Source organism: Saccostrea cucullata, unplaced genomic scaffold (genome assembly GCF_032062105.1).
Source record: "Saccostrea cucullata isolate Sc308-1 unplaced genomic scaffold, CSIRO_AGI_Scuc_v1 ctg6056, whole genome shotgun sequence".
Lineage (NCBI taxonomy): Eukaryota > Metazoa > Mollusca > Bivalvia > Ostreida > Ostreidae > Saccostrea > Saccostrea cuccullata.
This window is the reverse complement of record NW_026929323.1, coordinates 17,445-37,143: the sequence shown is the minus strand read 5'-3', so window position 1 is coordinate 37,143 and position 19,699 is coordinate 17,445. Positions and strand designations below refer to the sequence as shown.

Genomic DNA, 19,699 nt, shown 5'->3' with positions numbered 1-19,699 from the left:
ACCATTTCCTCTTTCAGGACTGCAACGAACCTCGGCAACATTGTATACTATTAGATCATGCGGATCGATGTTTTTTTTTCTGCCCAATGACCATTGATAAAGTATTTAGGTAAAATGGCAAACCTTAAATGCCTCGATCATTGGTTTATGACTATAATGGCATTTTCAGAGGGTATGTCTGAAAGCCGTCAGCGCATCATTCTGACTCATTCTGATCTTTTTGATCTAATATTTTTGTCGAAATTAGCGATCGAGGTTCATTAGTAACGTAGCAATCGAGCGACTTACAAAACTTTTAAGTCGCCGCCAAAACCTTTCTGATCGCCTAAATATTGGTTTAAACATGACTAGGTTATCATGCTCATATAGAAAACACTTATACTAATAAAAGGTAAAACGCATTGGAATGAAAACCAAGTACTTACTTTCGGAAGGAACGTTTGCTATTTTATTCCACATAATGTGTTTAAGTTTGCACTTTGGTTCTGGTATAGGTATTGGAGGTGCAAGACGCGTTTCAGGGACACAAGGTGGCGCAGAAGGTGGAGGGGGTGGAGGTGGCAGAGGGGGTGCTGGAGTTTGTTCTGTCATTACGCCACCAGATTCCGAGTTTTCATTCAGTGCATCCCTCAGTGTATTTTCATCGCCTTCACTACAAAGATTTGGAGAGGTGGTGGTATCCCAACTTGTCTGAGTCTCCTTGCTCTCCAGAGTATGGATAGGAAGTGGGTGGGTTTCTCCAACAAGAGATTGTGGATCTTCATTGCATTCTGCTTTTGTAACTTCCTGTACAATTTTTTCTATGGAGTACCAAATTTGGCCACTTTAAAACCAAACAAATTATGTTGTTAAAATGTACGAAAAGTAATATGAACAGGTGTATATGAAGGTATGATAACATTTACCTGTCAGACTGACTAGTCTGTATCAGACATAGGTTGTACAAAACACGTTTAAAAGTAGGATAAATTGGTGAATTTTCTACCTGCAAAATGGAAAAGAAAAATTCATTGAGAAAAAATTAATATTCTTATAAGTTGCTTTATGTACAGATAAAAATACCCAAAATATTTTGTTTGATAAATATCTCAGGTTTTTTCTTTCAAAATTAGAAGTTTCTACATGAATTGATTAAATCTCTGCTTTGTTTTTTTTTAAACTTACCCGTGAGTGTAATACATTGAAGATCGCCTTTGAGTCAACAACATCTGCATTCAGTGTCTTCATTGTGAGAAAATGTTGACTAGTTTTGGTTTCACATATGATTTTGAAATGACTCCTCAAAGCGCACGCGTATTATTGAAATAAAAACTATAGTGTTTTCTAATTTCTGGTCCACAACACTGACAGTACAATAAATTATATAAAAGAGAACTTTAAAATCTCCAGACACTTAATTTCTGTTTAAACAAGTTAGTAACTAAAAATAAGTGCACGTAATTTATCTTCCGAAGTTTTCATAATCAACACTTCAACTACAAATATGGAAAGCCAATACTGAATTACATAGGCATATAAGTACATCTATATTTATGTTCCGTTGGTTTAATAAATATCTTGCCAAGTTGACTAAGCTTGTTTTTTGACCAGACAGGCAGAACCAGTAACACAGTATGAATTGAAAAAATGTCATTTATTCATAAAATGACGAATATGAAACTTGTACAAATAATGGGGGTCAGAAAGGATTAGAAAAATTGACAAACAAAGCTTTATCTTCAATAAGTATTATGCAATCTGACCCCCAACAAACATAACCTAAAATTACATGAAAATAAACTTCTCAAAACCCTACAAAACAGCAGAAGGATAAAACGTACGCTCAACTAGGACCTGGGGTCCCCCGCAAATAGTTCGTCATTTTGCGTAGTAATAAAACACTCTAGGAACTCTCCAGGCATTAAAGGCACAAAAGTAAATTCATCGATATCAATACGGAGACCTCGGGTCACCTTATCTATTAATTGAATTTTATATGATAGACAATTTTCTCTGTCTTACTCCAAAAAAAATCATATTTATAACTTTATAAAGTTCAACTTTCTAATATATATATTAGCAGAAACGTGAAAGTAATAAAGGGTGACCAGAGGTAACCTCATATTGTACATCAATCGGGAGACCAAAGATCATCTTACATTGTTCATCTGTAGGGGGACCAGAGGCCACCTTATATTTAACATCATTTGGGGGACCAGAGGTCACCCTATATTGTACATCAGTAGGGGGACTACAGGTAACCTAATATTGTACTGTACATCAGTAGGGGGACCAGCGGCTACCTTATATTGTTCATCAGTAAGGGGGACCAGAGGTCACCTTATATCTAACATCAGTAAGGGGGACCAGAGGTCACCTTATATTGTACACCAATACGGGGACTAAAGGTCACCTTATATTGTACACCAATACGGGGACTAGAGGTCACCTTGTATTAAACATTTTTATAAGTATCAGAGGTCACCTTAGATAGTCATTTCGGGGACCAGAGGTCACCTTATTTTGTACATCATTACGGGGACCAGAAGTTACCCCAATTGTACATCATTCTGGGGACCAGTGGTCACAGTATATATTACATCATTACGGGAACCAGAGGTCACCTTTTATTGTACATCAATACGGGGACTAGAAGTCACCTTATATTAAACATTATTATGGGGACCAGAGGTCAACTTATATAGTCATTTCAAGGACAAGAGTTCACCTTATTTTGTATACCATAACGTGGATCAGAGGTCACCTTATATTGCACATCATTATAGTGACCAGAGTTCTCCTAAAATTGTACATCATTATGGGGACTAGAGGTCACCTTACATTGTACATTTATTGGAGGACCAGAGGTAATCAGTGATGGACCACAGTAAATTTTATATAACATATCATTACGGAGACCAGAGGTCACCTTATATCGTACATCATTACTGGGGCCATAGATCACCTGATATAGTGTACATAATTACCGGGACTAGAGATCACCTGGTATATTGTACATATTTACATGGATCAGAGGTAACCTTATATTGCAGATCATTATGGTGACCAGAGGTCACCTTATTTTATATATCATTACAGGGACCAGAGGTCACCATAAACTGTACATCATTACAGGGACCAGATGTCACCTTAAATTGTACATCATTAAAAGGTCTATAGAGGTCACCTCATACTGTACATCATTATGGGGACCAGAGGTCACCTTAATTTGTACATCATTCTTGAGACCAGAGGTCACCATAATTTGTACATCATTATTTGGACCAGAGGTCACCTTACATTGTACATTATTGGAGGACCAGAGGTAATCAATGATGGACCACAGTAAATTTTATATAACATATCATCACAGAGACCAGAGGTTACCTTATATCGTACATCATTACGGGGACCAGAGATCACCTGATATAATCATAAATATAAGTAAATAATTATAAATTTCAAGGTCCCTGGCTCATGGGTACCATGGAGGGATGGGGGCTCTAATTAAATACTGTAATTGAATTAATGCTTTAAAATTTATTCTTTGGTATAAACCAAATTTTTTTTAAACAAGGGTGCCTTTTCCAAAATTGTGAAATGTAGGACCCCAAAATGAGGGTTTTTATGGTCAGTGGGCACTACTTATTATTGATAATTATTACTGATTATTTGAAATGCACTTTTTTGTTCCCCTACGCTCTATATAGGTATTATGTAGCCAATATAAGTATGCTAAGTACATAGTTATGATGCGCAATGGTACTTTTTTTCAAAATTGCGAATGTCATGGCCACTGGTTCAAAGCGCAAACCAAATTCAATCGGTTTAAAGTTTTTACATGATCTTCAGATGACCTATAAGATCCATAGGCCTCTTGTCGTGTTCTTATAAAAGAACATTTGCATGGTATCCCGTTAATATGCATTTTATCTCTAATCTCTGATCCATCCTTATGTTCTTTTGAGATGTCTCTTGGTTACGATGGGTCCGCATTCATATAAATTATATTTTATGTCAGGTTTCCTTAAACATATACAAAATGGGAACCACTGGTGTCCCTATTTATGTACATTATAAGGTGACATCTGGCTTCCCTTGTGTTGTAAAATATAAAGTGCCCTTAGGTCCCCATAATGATCTACAACATAGGGTGACCTCTGACCACCTTATGATGTAGAAGGTAACCTCTGTTTCCCCTTATGATGTACAATATAATCTGACGTCTAGTCTGAAACAGTATAAGGTGACCTCTGGTCCCCTTTCTGTTATACAATTTAAAGGTGATCTTTAGTCTCCACAATGAAATAAAATATAAGGTGACCTTTGGTCAACCTATTGATGTACATGTACAATATTAGTTAACCTCTGATCCACCTAGTGAAGAACGTTAAAACTGACCTGAAACTGTCCCCAAACTGATGTACAATATAAGGTGACCTCTAGTTCCCCAACTGATGTACAATATAAGGTGACCTCGAGTCTCCCTACTGCCGTACATTATAAGGTGACCCCTGGTCTCCCTACTGATGTACAAGTTAAGGTGACTCATGGTCCCACTACTGATGTACAATACAAGATGACCACTGGTCCCCCTACTGATGTATAATACTAGTATAAGATAACCTCTTGTTCACCTTCTGATGTAAAGTGCAATATTAGGTGTCCTTTGGTCCCCCTACTGATGTACAATATAAGGTGACACACTGGTCCCCCTACTGATGTACAATATAAGATAATCTCTAGTTCGCCTACTGATGAAATGTGCAATGTAAGGTGCCCTGGTTCCCCTACTGATGTGCAATATAAGATGACCTCTGGTCCCACTAATTATGTACAATGTAAGGTGACCTCTGCTCCCCCTACTGATGTATATCATAGGGTGAACTCTGCTCCACCTACTGATGTACAATAAAAGGGGACCTCTTGTCCCCCAACTAATGTACTCTACACGGTTACCTCTGGTCCCCTACTGATGTACAATGTAAGGTGTCCTCTGGACCCCTACTTAAGTGCAGGTACAATATAAGATGACCTCTGGTCCCCCTACTGATGTACAATATAAGGTGACCCCTGGTCCCCTCACTGATGTACAATTTAAGATGACCTCTGGTCCCCCTACTGATGTTCAATATAAGGTTACCTCTGATCCCCCTACCGATGTCCTCTGGTCCCTACTGATGTACAATATAGGGTGACCTCTGGTAAACTTATGGTGTATAATATAAGGTGCCCTCTGGTCCCCCTACTGATGTACAATATAAGGTGACCTCTGGTCCCCCTTCTGATGTCCCCTTCTGATGTACAGTATAAGGTGACTTCTGGTCAACTTAATGATGTTTTATATAAGGTGACACACTGGTCCCCCTACTAACGTACAATAATAGGTGTCCTCTGGTCCTCCTACTGATGTACATTATAAGGTGTCCTCTGGTCCCACTACTGATGTACAATTTAAGGTGTCCTCTGGTCCCCCTACTGATGTACAATATAAGGTGACCTCTGCTCCCCCTACTTATGTACAATATAAGGTGACCTCCTCTCCCCCTACTGATGTCCCCTACTGATGTACAATATAAGGTGACCTTTGGTCCCCCTACTGATGTACAATATAAGGTGATCTCTGGTCCCCCAACTGATGTTCAATATAAGGTGACTCCTGGTCCCCCTATTGATGTACAATATAAGGTGACCTCTGGTCCCCCTACTGATGTACAATATAAGGTGTTCTCTGGTCCCCTTACTGTTGTCCCCTATTGATGTACAATATAAGGTGTCTTCTGGTCCCCCTACATATGTAGAATTAAAGGTGACATCTGCTCCTCTACTGATGTCCCCTATTGATATACAATATAAGGTGACCTCTGGTCCCCCTACTGATGTACAATATAAGGTGACCTCTGGTCCCCCTACTATAGCTAATGTACAATATAAGGTTGACTCTGGTCCCCCAACTGATGTACAATATAAGGTGACCTCTGATCCCCCAACTGATGTACAATATAAGGTGTTCTCTGGTCCCCTTACTGTTGTCCCCTACTGATGTACAATATAAGGTGTCTTCTGGTCCCCCTACATATGTAGAATTAAAGGTGACCTCTGGTCCCCCTACTGATGAACAGTATAAGGTGCCCTCTGGTCCCCTACTGATGTAGAGTATAAGGTGACCTCTGGTCCCCCTACTGATGTTCCCTTCTGATGTACAGTATAAGGTGACTTCTGGTCAACCTAATGATGTATTATATAATGTGACACACTGGTCCCCTACTGATGTACAATATTAGGTGTCCTCTGGTCCCCCTACTGATGTACAATTTAAATCGTCCTCTGGTCCGCCTACTGATGTACAATATAAGGTGGCCTCTGTATCCCCATATGATGTAGAACAGAAGATGACACCTGGTCTTATTAACTCTTTGTTACCTCTGGTGTCAGCATAAAGATTATGGGAACAAGCGGAAGTCTTATATTGTACATCAATAAGGATTTCATACTTCACAAATTATAGTATATGAATGAGACAAAGGTAATCTTATGTTGTACATTGTTACGATGTGGCTGAAAGTTGTAAGTAGTTTAAAATCATTTAAATAAATAAATTCAAATAATTTAAAATCAGGGTATGTGTAGAATTATGTTTTAAATCCTCTCCAAAAAACAGTTGCGACACTAATTTTTTGAAAATTGGAAAAAAGTGCACAATTTCTCCGAGTTCTCTAAATCTATGTAATTGGAATTTGGAGGATTGGTCAACTTGCTTGTCTTTAAATACAGTACATGTATCCCTAAAAGAAATAACAATTGGTACATTTTAAATTTTTATTTCTTTTTTTTTAATGTAGTTCATGAATTTGATGTGTGAATTCCAGGGAAAGGGGATGAGAACTCGATGCAGCCCAAAACTTCGAAATACAGGGGGTATATCTTCTTTGTAAAATAAATAAAATCAGATGTTTACTTAAAAATGTTAAAGTGATGAGGTCGCCCATTTAATCATGATCTCATAAGGAAGAAGAAGGAGACATTAAATAATTTAACAAATAATTATTCCATTATGTTGAAGGATCGGTGAAAAGTCCGAGCGAAATTAAGAGGTAGGGGGTGGTAAGGGAAAAGATCTTAAGAGATCTGCGAATTCAGAGACTTGACGTCGTTTACTCTGAGTCGCATACTATTAGTAAGAAGATCAGAGGTTAGTCACTGTGTTATTTAGATACCATAACCTTACATGGAATAAAATCATAGGTGAGACCACAGGTCACCTAACGTAAACCATAAATGTTAAACGCTTATATATCATATATCGTATAAAATTGCAGTTAATGTTGCTCAGCACCCACCCTCCACCCCCTCTATCTTTTCTAATACCCATCAGATGGTTATTCCTTTTAAAAAGTTGTTTGTTTTACACTGTAAAGGCTTCACAGTATTACGATTTATTCTATTTTCACTTTACGTATGCAACGCACTACATTTTGTAGCGGAGTAAACAGGACCGATAGTCGTGAATTGAGCAGGGGACCTAAGGTCCTAGTTCAGCGTACGTTTTATCCTTCTGGTACAAAACACAACCTGCCTGCATGTCCACAAAAAAGGTGGGTTATCTAAAAAATACAGACCAGGCAGGTGAAAATAATTGAAAACTGGGGAGGTAGTTCTGGGGTTGGATGGAGGGTAATTTTCTTTAAAATTTTTGCGTGGCTTCTCCTTTCGATAAAATGAATCAAAATGATCACACAAGATGATGAGCCACGCTGATTGGCTAAAAATTTCCAAACTGTGGTTTGGGTAAAGTTAGGTACCTGCACGTAGCCGGGTTACACAGAACTAGGTACATGCATAATTAAAACTTGTCACATAACGCAATCAATAAAATGACAGATATTGGATATGAATAATACATGTCACATAAAGGTTATTATTTTGTATTTTATATAAATAATAACTTATTTTCATAATGACAGCGTAATTGAAAAAAAAAGCAACATAAATGTTTATTTCATAATTCATCTATGAAATCCTATATAAATTAATATTAATTAATTTATTTATATTGGGATTAATAAAAACTCAAATATTCTTCGATTTTCATGTTTTAATTTTAAAACGATTGTGCAGGATAGGACTGTTGTAAGCAGTTGTTTTTTGTAAAATACGAATTACATTACTTAATTTCAAAAACAGAAAATAGTACTTTTTTTACTTTTTTATACTTGAAATGTTCGGGTAAATTTCCTTTTAATATTATATGTAAAAATCAATCATCTAAAATTTATTCTGCTCAGAAATTTCTTATTATGTTATCTAACAATAATAATTCATTCATTACTAACGCACAATATTGGCTTGGTTTGAAAGCAGACTGAAACATGCATGTTTTTGTCATAAATTTAAAAACACTTAGCGGTACCTCTTGTTAAATAGGAAATTGCATGACAGTCAAAAATCAGGGATGTCTTTATACCGGTATATGAAATTGTTCGATTGCTCCCGGTTTTGTACTAACTTTTACACTATTTCATGGATCGCATTTCAAGCAACCAGTTTTGTTTAAGAGAAATATATCGTTGTATGTTTACTTTTTTTGACATAAGGTTAAATTATGCAAATATTTGGTCACGACAGATGATTTTGTAAGCAAAACTCTTACCTTAGTCACTTGGTCGAATACTTTGTGTAAAGTATACACTCAGAGAAAGGCAGAAAGTGACCAAAAATAAGTAAGCAAAAATCTTGGATCCGCCTGTCACCATAAAGTCACAGATTTCAATTTAGTAGTTTTGTAGACAGAATTCCACATATCATTGGGGTAAATGTCTACCACAAGATAAATACATTGAAATGTATACATAACTCAACATCCAACGACACATTCAACTATTTTGCTGTCGTAAGACTGCACTTATGTGTCTCTAAATCTACACTCTTTCAAAATTGAGATGAAAAAATCTAGAATTTTTTCAAAATATCTACATGTAAATGTCAAGACATTAAACAAATTTATTGTTCAGATTCACAGATGTCCCATAGACTTTTATGTTGGTTTTTCATTTGTTTAGTTTATTACTAGTGTGACACTATGGAATTTACGATGTAAATTCTTTTCAAAGAACAATTTAAAAAATATTTTGAGAAAAATTCAAGAAATAAGTTTTTTTTCTCCTTTGTAAAACAAAACATTGTTTTTCAACATACATTTGGCCACTGGGTTGAAAATGAAATTCCAATATCCTTATTTCACATCTACAGGACACCATTAATCAACTTTCTAAGTACAAGTATATGAGTTGCCTACTCCTAAAATGTTAAAGAGAATTTGGGAACCAGGAGGTGTAGAAAAAACAAACATCGTTTTTCGAACCCCGTTTGACTTACAGGGTAAAAAGAATTTATTTGATTCTAAGAATCTGGCCCTGAGGCCATAAAGCATGTTAAGCCTTACCTGGTAGTCAAAAAATATACAGTATGTGGCTCTGAAATTAGGTAGAAGTTAAGCAATCCAAAAAAAATTTTCAATTTTGCATCAGCAGTCTGCTGATATGCTCATATTAAGAGTTTTATTTCTAAAACTAGATTTAAATACTTTATAGATATTTGAAATTTTAACTCAAGTTCAATTCTGTTTCATGATTCTGAGACTAGGCCCCAATATCATGTAGTAGACTGAGACTTCAGTCAAACTATCAATCACCTGTCAGATGTTTTAATTGTCAATAAAACATGCAAATAGCATTACACTGTTGGTGTAAAATTAGATATATAACATATTATTATTCATTTTGGATCATTTGACTTCTACAACATTTCGGTAAAAGATAAAGATTTTGACTTCAGCTTTTCATTTTTAATGATCTCAGGCCATGACTCTTTAATTAAACAACAAATATACCTCAGTTTTTCATTTATTTTCTAGGATATTGAGAATGCATAATTCTCAACAACAGCAACTACAACAAATATGTCAGGTATGAGCTTAAATTGTCTCCAAATATCTTTCACCTCTTAATACTCATTAATTAACATAACACATAAGAAAGGTAATTGTGAATTAAATAGTTTCCAAGTACGGGTAGCTTTAATATTCTGTTTAATAAAATAACATGCTAGCAGGTACCTTTCATCAAGTCTCCAATAAGCTTTAAGTCTATTACGTAGTAGAAAAACTTGCTTTTTATGCTCCAGTAATCAATTACTGTATTCGGGGAGATATGGTTTTGCTATATTCGTTCGTTTTTCTGTCTGTTTATCTGCAAAACTTTAACCTTCCTCATAAATTTTGATTCCTTGGAGCTAAGGGTATGATGTTCCACAAGTTCCTTGTTAAAAGTCCCTTCTATATAACCTCTTGACCTCGGAGTGTGACCTATTATTGATAAAGTTTACCTATATTTTGAATGAATTAATTGATTGGTGTCAGAAGTCTCAATGTCTTAGTGTATACTTTGCTTTCCTTGGAATTTGACCTTCTTTTAAAAAAACACATATTTGGTATTACTTTTAAATGGCTTTCATAATTCACATGTATATTTCTTGTAGCAAATCCATTTTAGGTTCATTTTATTTTGACCGTTTGACTCTGGAGGTTGGCCTATATGTACTTTAGGAGAAAAAAACTTTTACCTTGGTCATAACTTTTTAACAGTTAGTACTGAGTATTCATATTTACATTGTATATTGAAAATACCTTTTCAAGGTACCATAATTTTTAATCTCTTGGCCTTGAAGTTTGACTTAACTCTGAGTTGCAACCCAGGGTTTCGGAGATTCACAAACACATCTTGTCTTTATCAAGCATTTTGATTCTTTTTTATCTTATCTGGAAAGTATGTTTATTTTAAGCGATAAAATACTTGTCAAAAGATTTATAATCAATAAAGTGTAAGATTTTATTTATTTTTTATTCAGCATTAAATTTCCAAATTAAATGGAAATCGAAACAGAAATATATACACGGAAAAACACAAGCGCGAAAATGTAGTCCCTCTTTCTCTTTTATTCTTTCCCTCTCTCTGGTCCAGAAATTGATAATGTCTTCATGTACTCCCCATTTTCTTCTCCTTCTGTCGCATCACATTCCGTCTATTTTTTGATACCACAGCTCACAGTCCACCCACCCTTCCTGTGACGTTATTAGACGTCTTCTTCCTGAGAGACAGTCTCCGTAACACCTTACCACGGCGTATCTCATCCACAATGTTATCCACAATCTTCCTGTCTTCTGCTTTAGCAGAGGCATTAAAGGAGACTATAAAATATTTACATATATGGTAAGACCAAAAACAGGAACAATACATGGTAAGTAGCACAATTTAAGGTAGCTCCAACATTTAAAAAATTAAAAGTACCATGGAAGTATAAATTGGACTATTTTCGTAATATGAGCACAAACCTTTGCGTCTATCGGACGTTCCCTCTTGCGCTCGTCTCCGTCTTTCCGCCGACTCTTCTTGTTGACGTTGAGATTCCAATTCCTGTAAATAATCCACAACCTCATTTTGTTTAAAGTGTTTTACTCTTTCTGCTATATAGACATTAACATATCATACGAATGTAATTATCAGAGAAGTTTAACCTAAATTTGTTAAAAGTGTTTTACTCTCTTTCTGCTATATAAATATAAACATGATATTATATAAGTGTAATTATCAGAGAAGTTTGACCTTGAATTACAGAATACCTGCTGGCATGCTTTGATTTTTTCACAAAATTGTCTGAAGGTGCTTAGAAATTCATCCAAGTTGAAGGTTTTCTCATTCTCACAGAAGTGCTGTGCCAGACGACAGGACTGCTTACGTATCCTCTCTATGACGTCTTCAGTCTCCTCTAGATCCGCATCGGCTTCCTGTATAATAAAAATGGGCTTTACATGTTTTGAACAAAAGTAAACAATGTCCATTTTGTAATGAAAATGTTTTTGAAAACAGCTTACCTCTAAAAATTCGCTAAATTGTGCCTTTACATCGTCTTCTACATGTTCACATTCTCTTTTAAGTCTATGGACCAGTTTCTTCAGCTGGTTAAATTCAGCTGTGATTCCCTCCATTGTAAACCTTCAATGTAAATGTAATACATTCAGCATTACTCACGTTCCCCCATGAATTGTATTTTATCATTTTGGCACAAAATACCATCATTTATTGGAATATATTTCTTTTCAAAGGAAAGAAAAATACGGCATTAATGGTCATCAATACTAGCTACTTGTTTTGATTTTTATTTCATTTATATTAAATTAATTAAGAATATCAACCTTGCCGCTTTTTGCAGAGGTTCCAGTAAGGTATCGACAAAGCTGAGAGCTTCTGGGTCCTTTTCCTCTGCAGTTTCCACCAGATAGTGAAGGAGAGTTCTCTTGGAGGAACTGGATTTGGTGTTGATTAGCTTCTCAAGAGAACTTACTCGAATAGCAAGTGCATTACCAGAACCACTTCCCTAACATAAAAAGACGATACTTTATTTCTAAACGTTTTTATAAGGCGCCGTTTTTGGTATTTACTGCCAAAAACTGATATCACCTATTCGAAAAGGTGATAACACTTATTCAAATAGGTGATATCACTTATTCGAATAAGTGATATCACCTATTCATTTAAATAGGCGATATCACCAATTCGAATAGGGGATATCACCTACTCAAATTATTTATGAAATAACAACGGCTCCCAAGACTATAGGTCATAACAACGGCTCCCAAGACTATAGGTCCCTATATCTTACTTTCACTTTCGTTTTATAACTCATCATTCTAGAAGACAATGGATTACAGTGTTGCATTTAATTTTAAGCAGCCCCAATAGAAATTGTAGAGTTTGTTTTGCTCACAAATTAATTTATTTCTCTTATCTTTCATGTATTCTATAAGGAAAATCAGGAAAAACACATGAAAACTAGGTAGCTCGATTTTTTTTGCTTCCAGTGGTAATCTATAACTTATATAGGGAGTATTCATTATTTAATATTGTAAGAAATTCAAAAAGGTGATATCACCAATTCGAATACCAGTATGTGATATCACCTATTCAATAAAGTGATTTCACCTATTCGAATAGGTGATATCACCAATTGGAAATAAATAGGTGATATCAACAATTCGAATAGGTGATATCACCTATTCGAAAAAAATGATATTTTATATTCAAATAGGTGATATCACTTTTTTGCCAGTAAATACCAAAACGGCGCCTCATACATTTCTTTTTTACTTTTTGATTAAGAGATATTTCAAAGTCGTTGTGATGATATAAAGGAGCACTTTTCTGGTTGAACCGAAAAAGATAAGTATGTGCACTTTTTATAATATTTTTAATATACTGACTTAGTGATCATTTGACCTTAACATTTCCTAAGATAAAAAGACCAGAGTTTATAAAGTATATAAATGTACATTAGAATTACAAATTACCTTGTTTAAAAAATTCCCAGTGTGTAAAACGTATCTGAGGAAGGTCTTAAGTGCATGGTTATCAAACAGTCGTCGGCTTATTGTATGAAGAACCTGAAAGTTAGGCCTTATGGCTCCTAGCTGTGCATTGAAGTCGCCCTTAAGAATCATGGCCTCAATTCGAAAATTAAAATTTGAAATTTGTATCAGGTAATAGTAAAATTTCTCAGCTTCTCCCAGTTTTTCTAAGTCTCCGTCGTAGTGTTGAACCAACTCAATCTGTTTTTAAGGAAGAAGGGCATTTATATTCATTTTGCTTCATTGAACTTTTAATTAAATATATCAAAGATACCACGCCTATATTATATTAAATTTATGATTTTTATAACCTCATCCGTCTGGGGAAGAACTTTCGCAAGTTGTTTCAACTTTTCGACTCCAAAAGCTCTTGGATCTCCAGATTTAAGTAATTCAATGATAACTTCTATAGATTTCCTGAATTGTTTTAGGAAGATGTTGACATTCATACTTTTCTTTGGATCCAAAAGCGAAACCTGGAAAGACAGATGATAATTTATTTTTATTTCATCTAATCTTTTGTCTTCATTTTAAAAACCGTACTAATAAACAACGTACATAATTTATTGTCCTAAATAGAAACTTTTAGGGAAGATTCAACTTACTTCATTTGAAGAAGACAGTCGCTTTACAAGTGACTTTTTCTGATCCACTTGCAACTCTGATCTCATAGGTGCTACTTCTTTGTTGGCGAACAATCTTTCCAGTTCCTCATAATCAACTTTTATTTTGTCTTTCATTTTCAGCACGTCACCCCAAATACTTTCCTCTGTCGGACATAAAAAAAATCATTATGATTTAGCAACTTTCGGTGAGCATATATATTTTCAAATGTAGTGTTATGTCTGTTATGATGTTTTTTATAAATACTAGTATAAGAAATATGTATAAATTCAATGTCAGTGTATTTAATTTCAGATAGAAATCTTATCAATCCTTTGAACTTACTTTTGAATGCAGCGTTTGGTATTTTATTCCACATAATGTGTTTGAGTTTACAATGTGGCTCCGGTGTACTTATAGGTGGTGGAAGAGGCTCAGCAACTTTTATGGCACCACCTAATGTTGGAGGAGCACCAGGTGGTAAAGGTATGCCACCAGGAGGAGGTGGTGGTGGAGGTGCTCCTCCAATACCAGGTGGTGCAGGAGGAGGTGGGATACCACCAGGGGGAGGTGGTGGTGGTGGAGGTGCGCCCACACCAGGTGGTGGGGGAGGTGGTGGCGGTACACCCACTCCAGGTGGAGGCGGTGGTGCCGGAGGAGGGGCAGGTGCCCCAGGGGCTGGAGGTGGGGGTGGAGGTGGCGGTGGTGCCGTGATAATTGCACCAGATTCTATGGAGTCTATGGATGATGTCTGCACTGTCCTGTATTGTGCTGTAGCTTGCTTCAGCCTGTCAGAAATTGTATGTTTTGCTTCCGTTGATAGACTTTTTCCGCGTAGTAGACCTCCTCTAGAGAGATTTGGAGCTGTTGTTGTGTCCCATTCTGTTTGAGTCCCTTTATGTTCCTTGCTTTCTATGTGTATTGTAGAGATTAAATGTACAGAAGACCCTCTTCTTACGGGAGACTTTGTCCCTCTATTGTCGTCTGCTTGAAGAACTTGCTGTACGAGTTTTTCTGTTGAACACCAGATCTGTTCACTTTAAATGAATTGAAACCAAACATCAGAATGATTATAATCATTTTATTTCTATGTTGACGAGAAAAAAATACCTATTATTAATATTATTGTTAACAAACCTACCTACGAGGTTGACTAGTGTCTATTTGAAATAAATTGTATAAAACACTGAGGAATGATGAACACAACGGTGAGTTTTCTACCTAAAAATAGAAATAGGTCGTCAGAAAATTAATAGTCAATGAAAAATGACACTAACTTTAGAAATTTGCTGATAATTTTTCATTAATATATAGTGTAGGTGGTAGTCTCTTCAAACCTTTTTCCTACAACTTACACGTGAATTTATTGCTTTGAATAGAGCTTGTGGATCACCAATGTCGACATTAGCCGCTTGTTTTAACTCTTCCATTGCCTCCAAGTCGGCACTTAACTCCTCCTCAAAAATGTCACATTGAAGATTCAAGTCTGCATCATTCTCATCTCGTAATACCACAATGGTGTCCAAAATATTGATATCTTTAATGTAAAAATCATAAAAACAAGATTTAAGAAAAAACTTGATGGAATCGTGAAGAATGAAATCAAGCAAGAGAGGGGCAAAAGATGAAGTTTATAAAAAGGTAAGGAAAAAGATAATTGCCTTGCATGGGTATTTTTTTCAAATCTTACTTCATGATTTTACGTTAATTCTTTGAATATACATGTGTATATATTGAATCTGTCTGTCTGTTAAGTTTTCATTCTTTTATTTATTATTTTTTACTGTATCCTTTTAAAAAAGTCTTAAACAGTGATAAAATGTAATGGCTAGAAATAAAACAGTGACGTACATACAAAATCATTCCGTATTCGGACTCTTTCTTGTAGGTTTTCATTGGCAACCACTATGGCATTGATAAGCGCCATGATAGTTGTGCGGTACGTCACCAAGTTTGCTGTTCGAAGCTCATTGACCAAAATACTAAAACGGTATGGAAGCTTCCGCCATGTCTAGAAAAAAGTAATACTAGATTGAAGTCACGTGATCGAATGAAGATCTTCTAGGTAGTGTTTGAAAAGAATGCGCGAATTTATGAGTGAATATTATTTAAACAATCTTTAGATTATTAAAACGTAGAATTTAATGGTAAAAATGTATCTTATTAAGTGTTTTATTAATTAGGATTTTATTATTACTCAGTTTTCTCTAGTGCAATTAACGAAATTGTTGGACGTGAGATCAGTACCAAGGATCATGAAACAAACTTAGACTTAAGTCAAAATTTCAATCTTCTGTCAAATATTTATTATTTATTGAATAAATCTCTAATTTTGCAAATAACACGACTTTTGTAAAATAGTATTGGAAAACAGTTTGATTTTGGCCTATTTGGCTTCCACAACATTTTAGCACAACAGAAAAAATTTGACTTTAGCTTAAGATGCTTCATGATCCCGGGGCCAGGTGCTTTCTTTTCTTCAGTCAAGCTTCCATCAAGGCGTATGTTAATTAAAACTGTTTGCCTCTTTTTGAGTACATTGTTTTTCCATTGATTTCATACATACGCGATAAGTTTCCAGTGCGTCTAGGGTCAGATAAAACCCTTCTTTAGAATAGACACAAAGGGCTGACAACAATTCAAAAATCTGCATCTTCACCATTAGGTTTTTGTTCTCTAAAGCTGTAATTAGAAAAAAGGAACATTTTGAATTTGAATATTTGAATTTTCGCCATCAAATTTCTCCATGTAGTAAAGGGAAAAGTACGAAACATAATTTGAAGCTGTCAATTTCAGTTGCAGAAGGAATTTCTGAGATAACAAGCAGGAAGTTTTTCTTTCAATTCGTTTTGTTTTGATGTTATTTTCGACAACTGGCAAACTTTCTAAGCTCACTGCACTGTACCCAGATGTATCTTTGTCAAGTGACAAAGGTAAATACTGGGTTATTTTGGGCCACACAGTAAGAACACGAGGTAGATGGGGTAGAATTTCATGATGTAAAATTCAGGAAATTGAGATCCAGTGTTTGTCAGTTTAACAAAATAAAAATATAATTGCCGTCTGAATGGTTAAATTGAGGTTTTATAATTTTATAATTTTGGCTAAAGAACATTACTAGAAACCAAAAATTACATGCATGGATTGGACGGTCTGTTTATATGAATGGCAATGTATACAACAATTATCAAATAAACATGAAAAGAATCCTTCCTATTTCTTTAAACATTGTTTTTTAAAAGATGGTATAAAATATGATACTTAAAAACCATCATTCTTTATTAAATGTCTATTTAAATACATGTATTTAAGTTCCTGGTATATAACTCATGTTTAAAGCTTGTAATTGCTAATGAAAAGATATACCAGTTACATCTAATAAAGCTTTTTTTCCGACCTGCACTTTTAGAAATTACGCAACTTGCAACTGAATGTAACACGTCTAACAAGATTATATCTTTTTCTTTTTTTAGTGCAATTAAGGACAGACGAGACGTTCCTTAATAATAGATAATTTTTTCTAAGAGTTTGTCATTGAAGTATTGCTACTTAAACATGTTTACTCCCAAAAAATTGAGGTACCTTACCAGGCATTTCTGCAAAATACCAGGGGTAGTTTTTCTTATATAATCCTTTGGGGAAGAAAAATAATTTTTCAATTTCAAATGTTTAAGTATTTGGATGTTTTAAAAACGTTTAGAAACTGGTTTAGAAATCAGAATGTTATTAAAATTTTGAATATTTTTCATACATCACGAAGATATACAAAACAGATTTTGAGGAATGTCTCGTCTGACCTTAAGAAAATAAGTTGAATATTAGGGCGATTTATGATATGTTGTGCACATCTCTTCATGATTTGATATATTTATGAGATGAGAGTGAAACATAAAATAAGACATGAAATATTTATCAAAATCCTTTCCCCTTAAAAAAAATCTTGCATGTTTTGGCTGCACCTACAAAAATCTATCAGCTCTCTAGATAAGCCAGATAAATATAGAATTTTCTTGTCTAATTCATACATTCATATCAATCTTGCCGTCTTGTGTAGATTTTGATAGCAGTAACGTTAATCAGTCGAACACTATATTATCCTTACCGGCGGTGTTCTTTGATTTAATGCAAGTTAACTGTGCAGCGAAAAATCAGAAATGTGCGTTGTGAGTGTTATGCGTTATACATATTTTTGTATCAGATGAGTGCATTCTTTGACAGTGTTTTGTGATCTAATCTCTTTGGAAGTTATGATGCATGAAAGAAAAATGACTTAATAACCCCAGACAATGTATAACTGTTTGCATCACTGTATTCCTTGAGTACTAGTATTTGAAAGAGTGTACGTAGAGAGACTTAATGAATACAAGTTCGTAATGTTATGTCTAATTCTGTTCACAATTTATGGGTCAAGGGAAGAAATGAATTATTTATTAGATTAAACTTAAATAATGTGGACAAAGTCTTATCATTAAAACTGGCCTCGTGAATAACAATTAGAACGGGTAATAAGAATCGCCCCACTAAATTGGAATAGTTGTTGCAGGGCAATGTTCCTGCTCGCTGTTTCTAGAATTGTTAACAGTCAGCTAAAAATTGTTCAGATTCCTGAGATTTTAAAAAGAAATTAGCAATTACACTTAAAAAAAAAAGGTTTATACATATCACCTGTGGCAAACCTTCTTCCGAAGATATTGTCCTTGCGACCTTTGGTCTTCAGTAGACAGTCCAGTCCGGTTTGTGAGTTGGCCACCTCCCTGATACACATAATGCACTCTAATCTCAGAACCATCTCAGACAAATGCACTGTCTCTCTGGAGCTGAGATTCTTCAGACATTGAAACAGTAATCCCAGTCCGTCAAACTCCAGGAATTCCGTCATCCAATCACTGTCATTGTGTTTGATACTTTTTCTGAGTTTGACCAGATTCTGGAGGGAAGGGTTCCGGAGCCAGTCCAGAAAGTGGATGGCATCCGAAGACCCTTCCGGTGCATCAAGTTCATCGTCTGAAAATTCCCTCCCCACAACAAAGCCGTCGGATCTGTATCGTTTTATTCTTTGCTGTTTCCTCTTCTTGTTGAATCTTCCACCCTTAGATTCTTCTCTCATGGAAGTCATTATTATCAAATCCGAGAGGTTAAACGATTTATGGGCGAAACACCTTTAATTTTATCCTTCACGTTTCAAAACCTGAGGCAAATAACCACACTGAATCGATACATTTAAGACGTATAGGCACACACTCTTAATAACCCGCTTTGAAAAACTTATGTTATCGCCGAATATTTTACGATGTATGCGCACTCAAATGATACAGTGTTCGCGTTATGCGCGTACTTTGCCTGAGATGCATCAGTGACTCAAGTTAGGAAAAACAAACATTCTGTTAAAACGGAAAGCTGTTTCTTTGTTTTCCATCTTTCTGACATGCATGGTAACCTTATGCTTCACCTGATAAGAATTACACATGATTAATTTTCCACAATTTTTAGATATTGTGTTTCATTAACATAAAGCAGGTTATACAAATAAGTGGGATGTATAAATATGTATAAAAACCGGTCTGTCTGCACTAATTGAACAAAAAAAGTATAAAGCGAGTTATTCATGTAAATCTAAAATACCACAAATATAGTAAACTTATTTACATTTGATCGAAA

The 19,699-nt window shown here is 35.2% G+C and overlaps 2 protein-coding genes across 2 annotated transcripts; both read right to left on the bottom strand.

The window, feature by feature from the left end:
- Nucleotides 1-175: 175 nt before the first annotated feature.
- Nucleotides 176-8,879, bottom strand: LOC134280471 (inverted formin-2-like). The gene is made up of 4 exons (XM_062762880.1): nucleotides 7,542-8,879; nucleotides 1,165-1,791; nucleotides 906-985; nucleotides 176-823 (listed from the first exon to the last, which is right to left on the bottom strand). Exons 2-4 carry the CDS (start codon nucleotides 1,225-1,227, stop codon nucleotides 382-384), a joined length of 585 nt encoding a protein of 194 aa, XP_062618864.1. The 5' UTR covers nucleotides 1,228-1,791; nucleotides 7,542-8,879; the 3' UTR covers nucleotides 176-381.
- Nucleotides 8,880-9,718: 839 nt separating this feature from the next.
- Nucleotides 9,719-19,427, bottom strand: LOC134280474 (inverted formin-2-like). Its single transcript, XM_062762882.1, has 14 exons — nucleotides 18,707-19,427; nucleotides 16,608-16,723; nucleotides 15,893-16,052; nucleotides 15,397-15,578; nucleotides 15,183-15,262; nucleotides 14,387-15,078; nucleotides 14,044-14,207; nucleotides 13,750-13,914; nucleotides 13,382-13,639; nucleotides 12,230-12,411; nucleotides 11,909-12,029; nucleotides 11,657-11,821; nucleotides 11,369-11,450; nucleotides 9,719-11,224 (listed from the first exon to the last, which is right to left on the bottom strand). The coding sequence occupies exons 1-14, from the start codon at nucleotides 19,155-19,157 to the stop codon at nucleotides 11,079-11,081; spliced, it is 2,964 nt and encodes a 987-aa protein (XP_062618866.1). The 5' UTR covers nucleotides 19,158-19,427; the 3' UTR covers nucleotides 9,719-11,078.
- Between the last annotated feature and the right edge of the window lie 272 nt (nucleotides 19,428-19,699).

Excerpts from the sequence above, each read along its gene's own strand:
- LOC134280471 (XM_062762880.1), bottom strand. The coding sequence starts at position 1,227 with ATGAAGACACTGAATGCAGATGTTGTTGACTCAAAGGCGATCTTCAAT. Across the intron at positions 986-1,164 it reads TCAATGTATTACACTCACGG|GTAGAAAATTCACCAATTTA; the intron begins GTAAGTTTAAAA and ends TCCATTTTGCAG. Across the intron at positions 824-905 it reads CAGACTAGTCAGTCTGACAG|TGGCCAAATTTGGTACTCCA; the intron begins GTAAATGTTATC and ends TTGGTTTTAAAG.
- LOC134280474 (XM_062762882.1), bottom strand. The coding sequence starts at position 19,157 with ATGACTTCCATGAGAGAAGAATCTAAGGGTGGAAGATTCAACAAGAAG. Across the intron at positions 16,724-18,706 it reads CGGAAGAAGGTTTGCCACAG|CTTTAGAGAACAAAAACCTA; the intron begins GTGATATGTATA and ends TTCTAATTACAG. Across the intron at positions 15,079-15,182 it reads GACACTAGTCAACCTCGTAG|TGAACAGATCTGGTGTTCAA; the intron begins GTAGGTTTGTTA and ends ATTCATTTAAAG.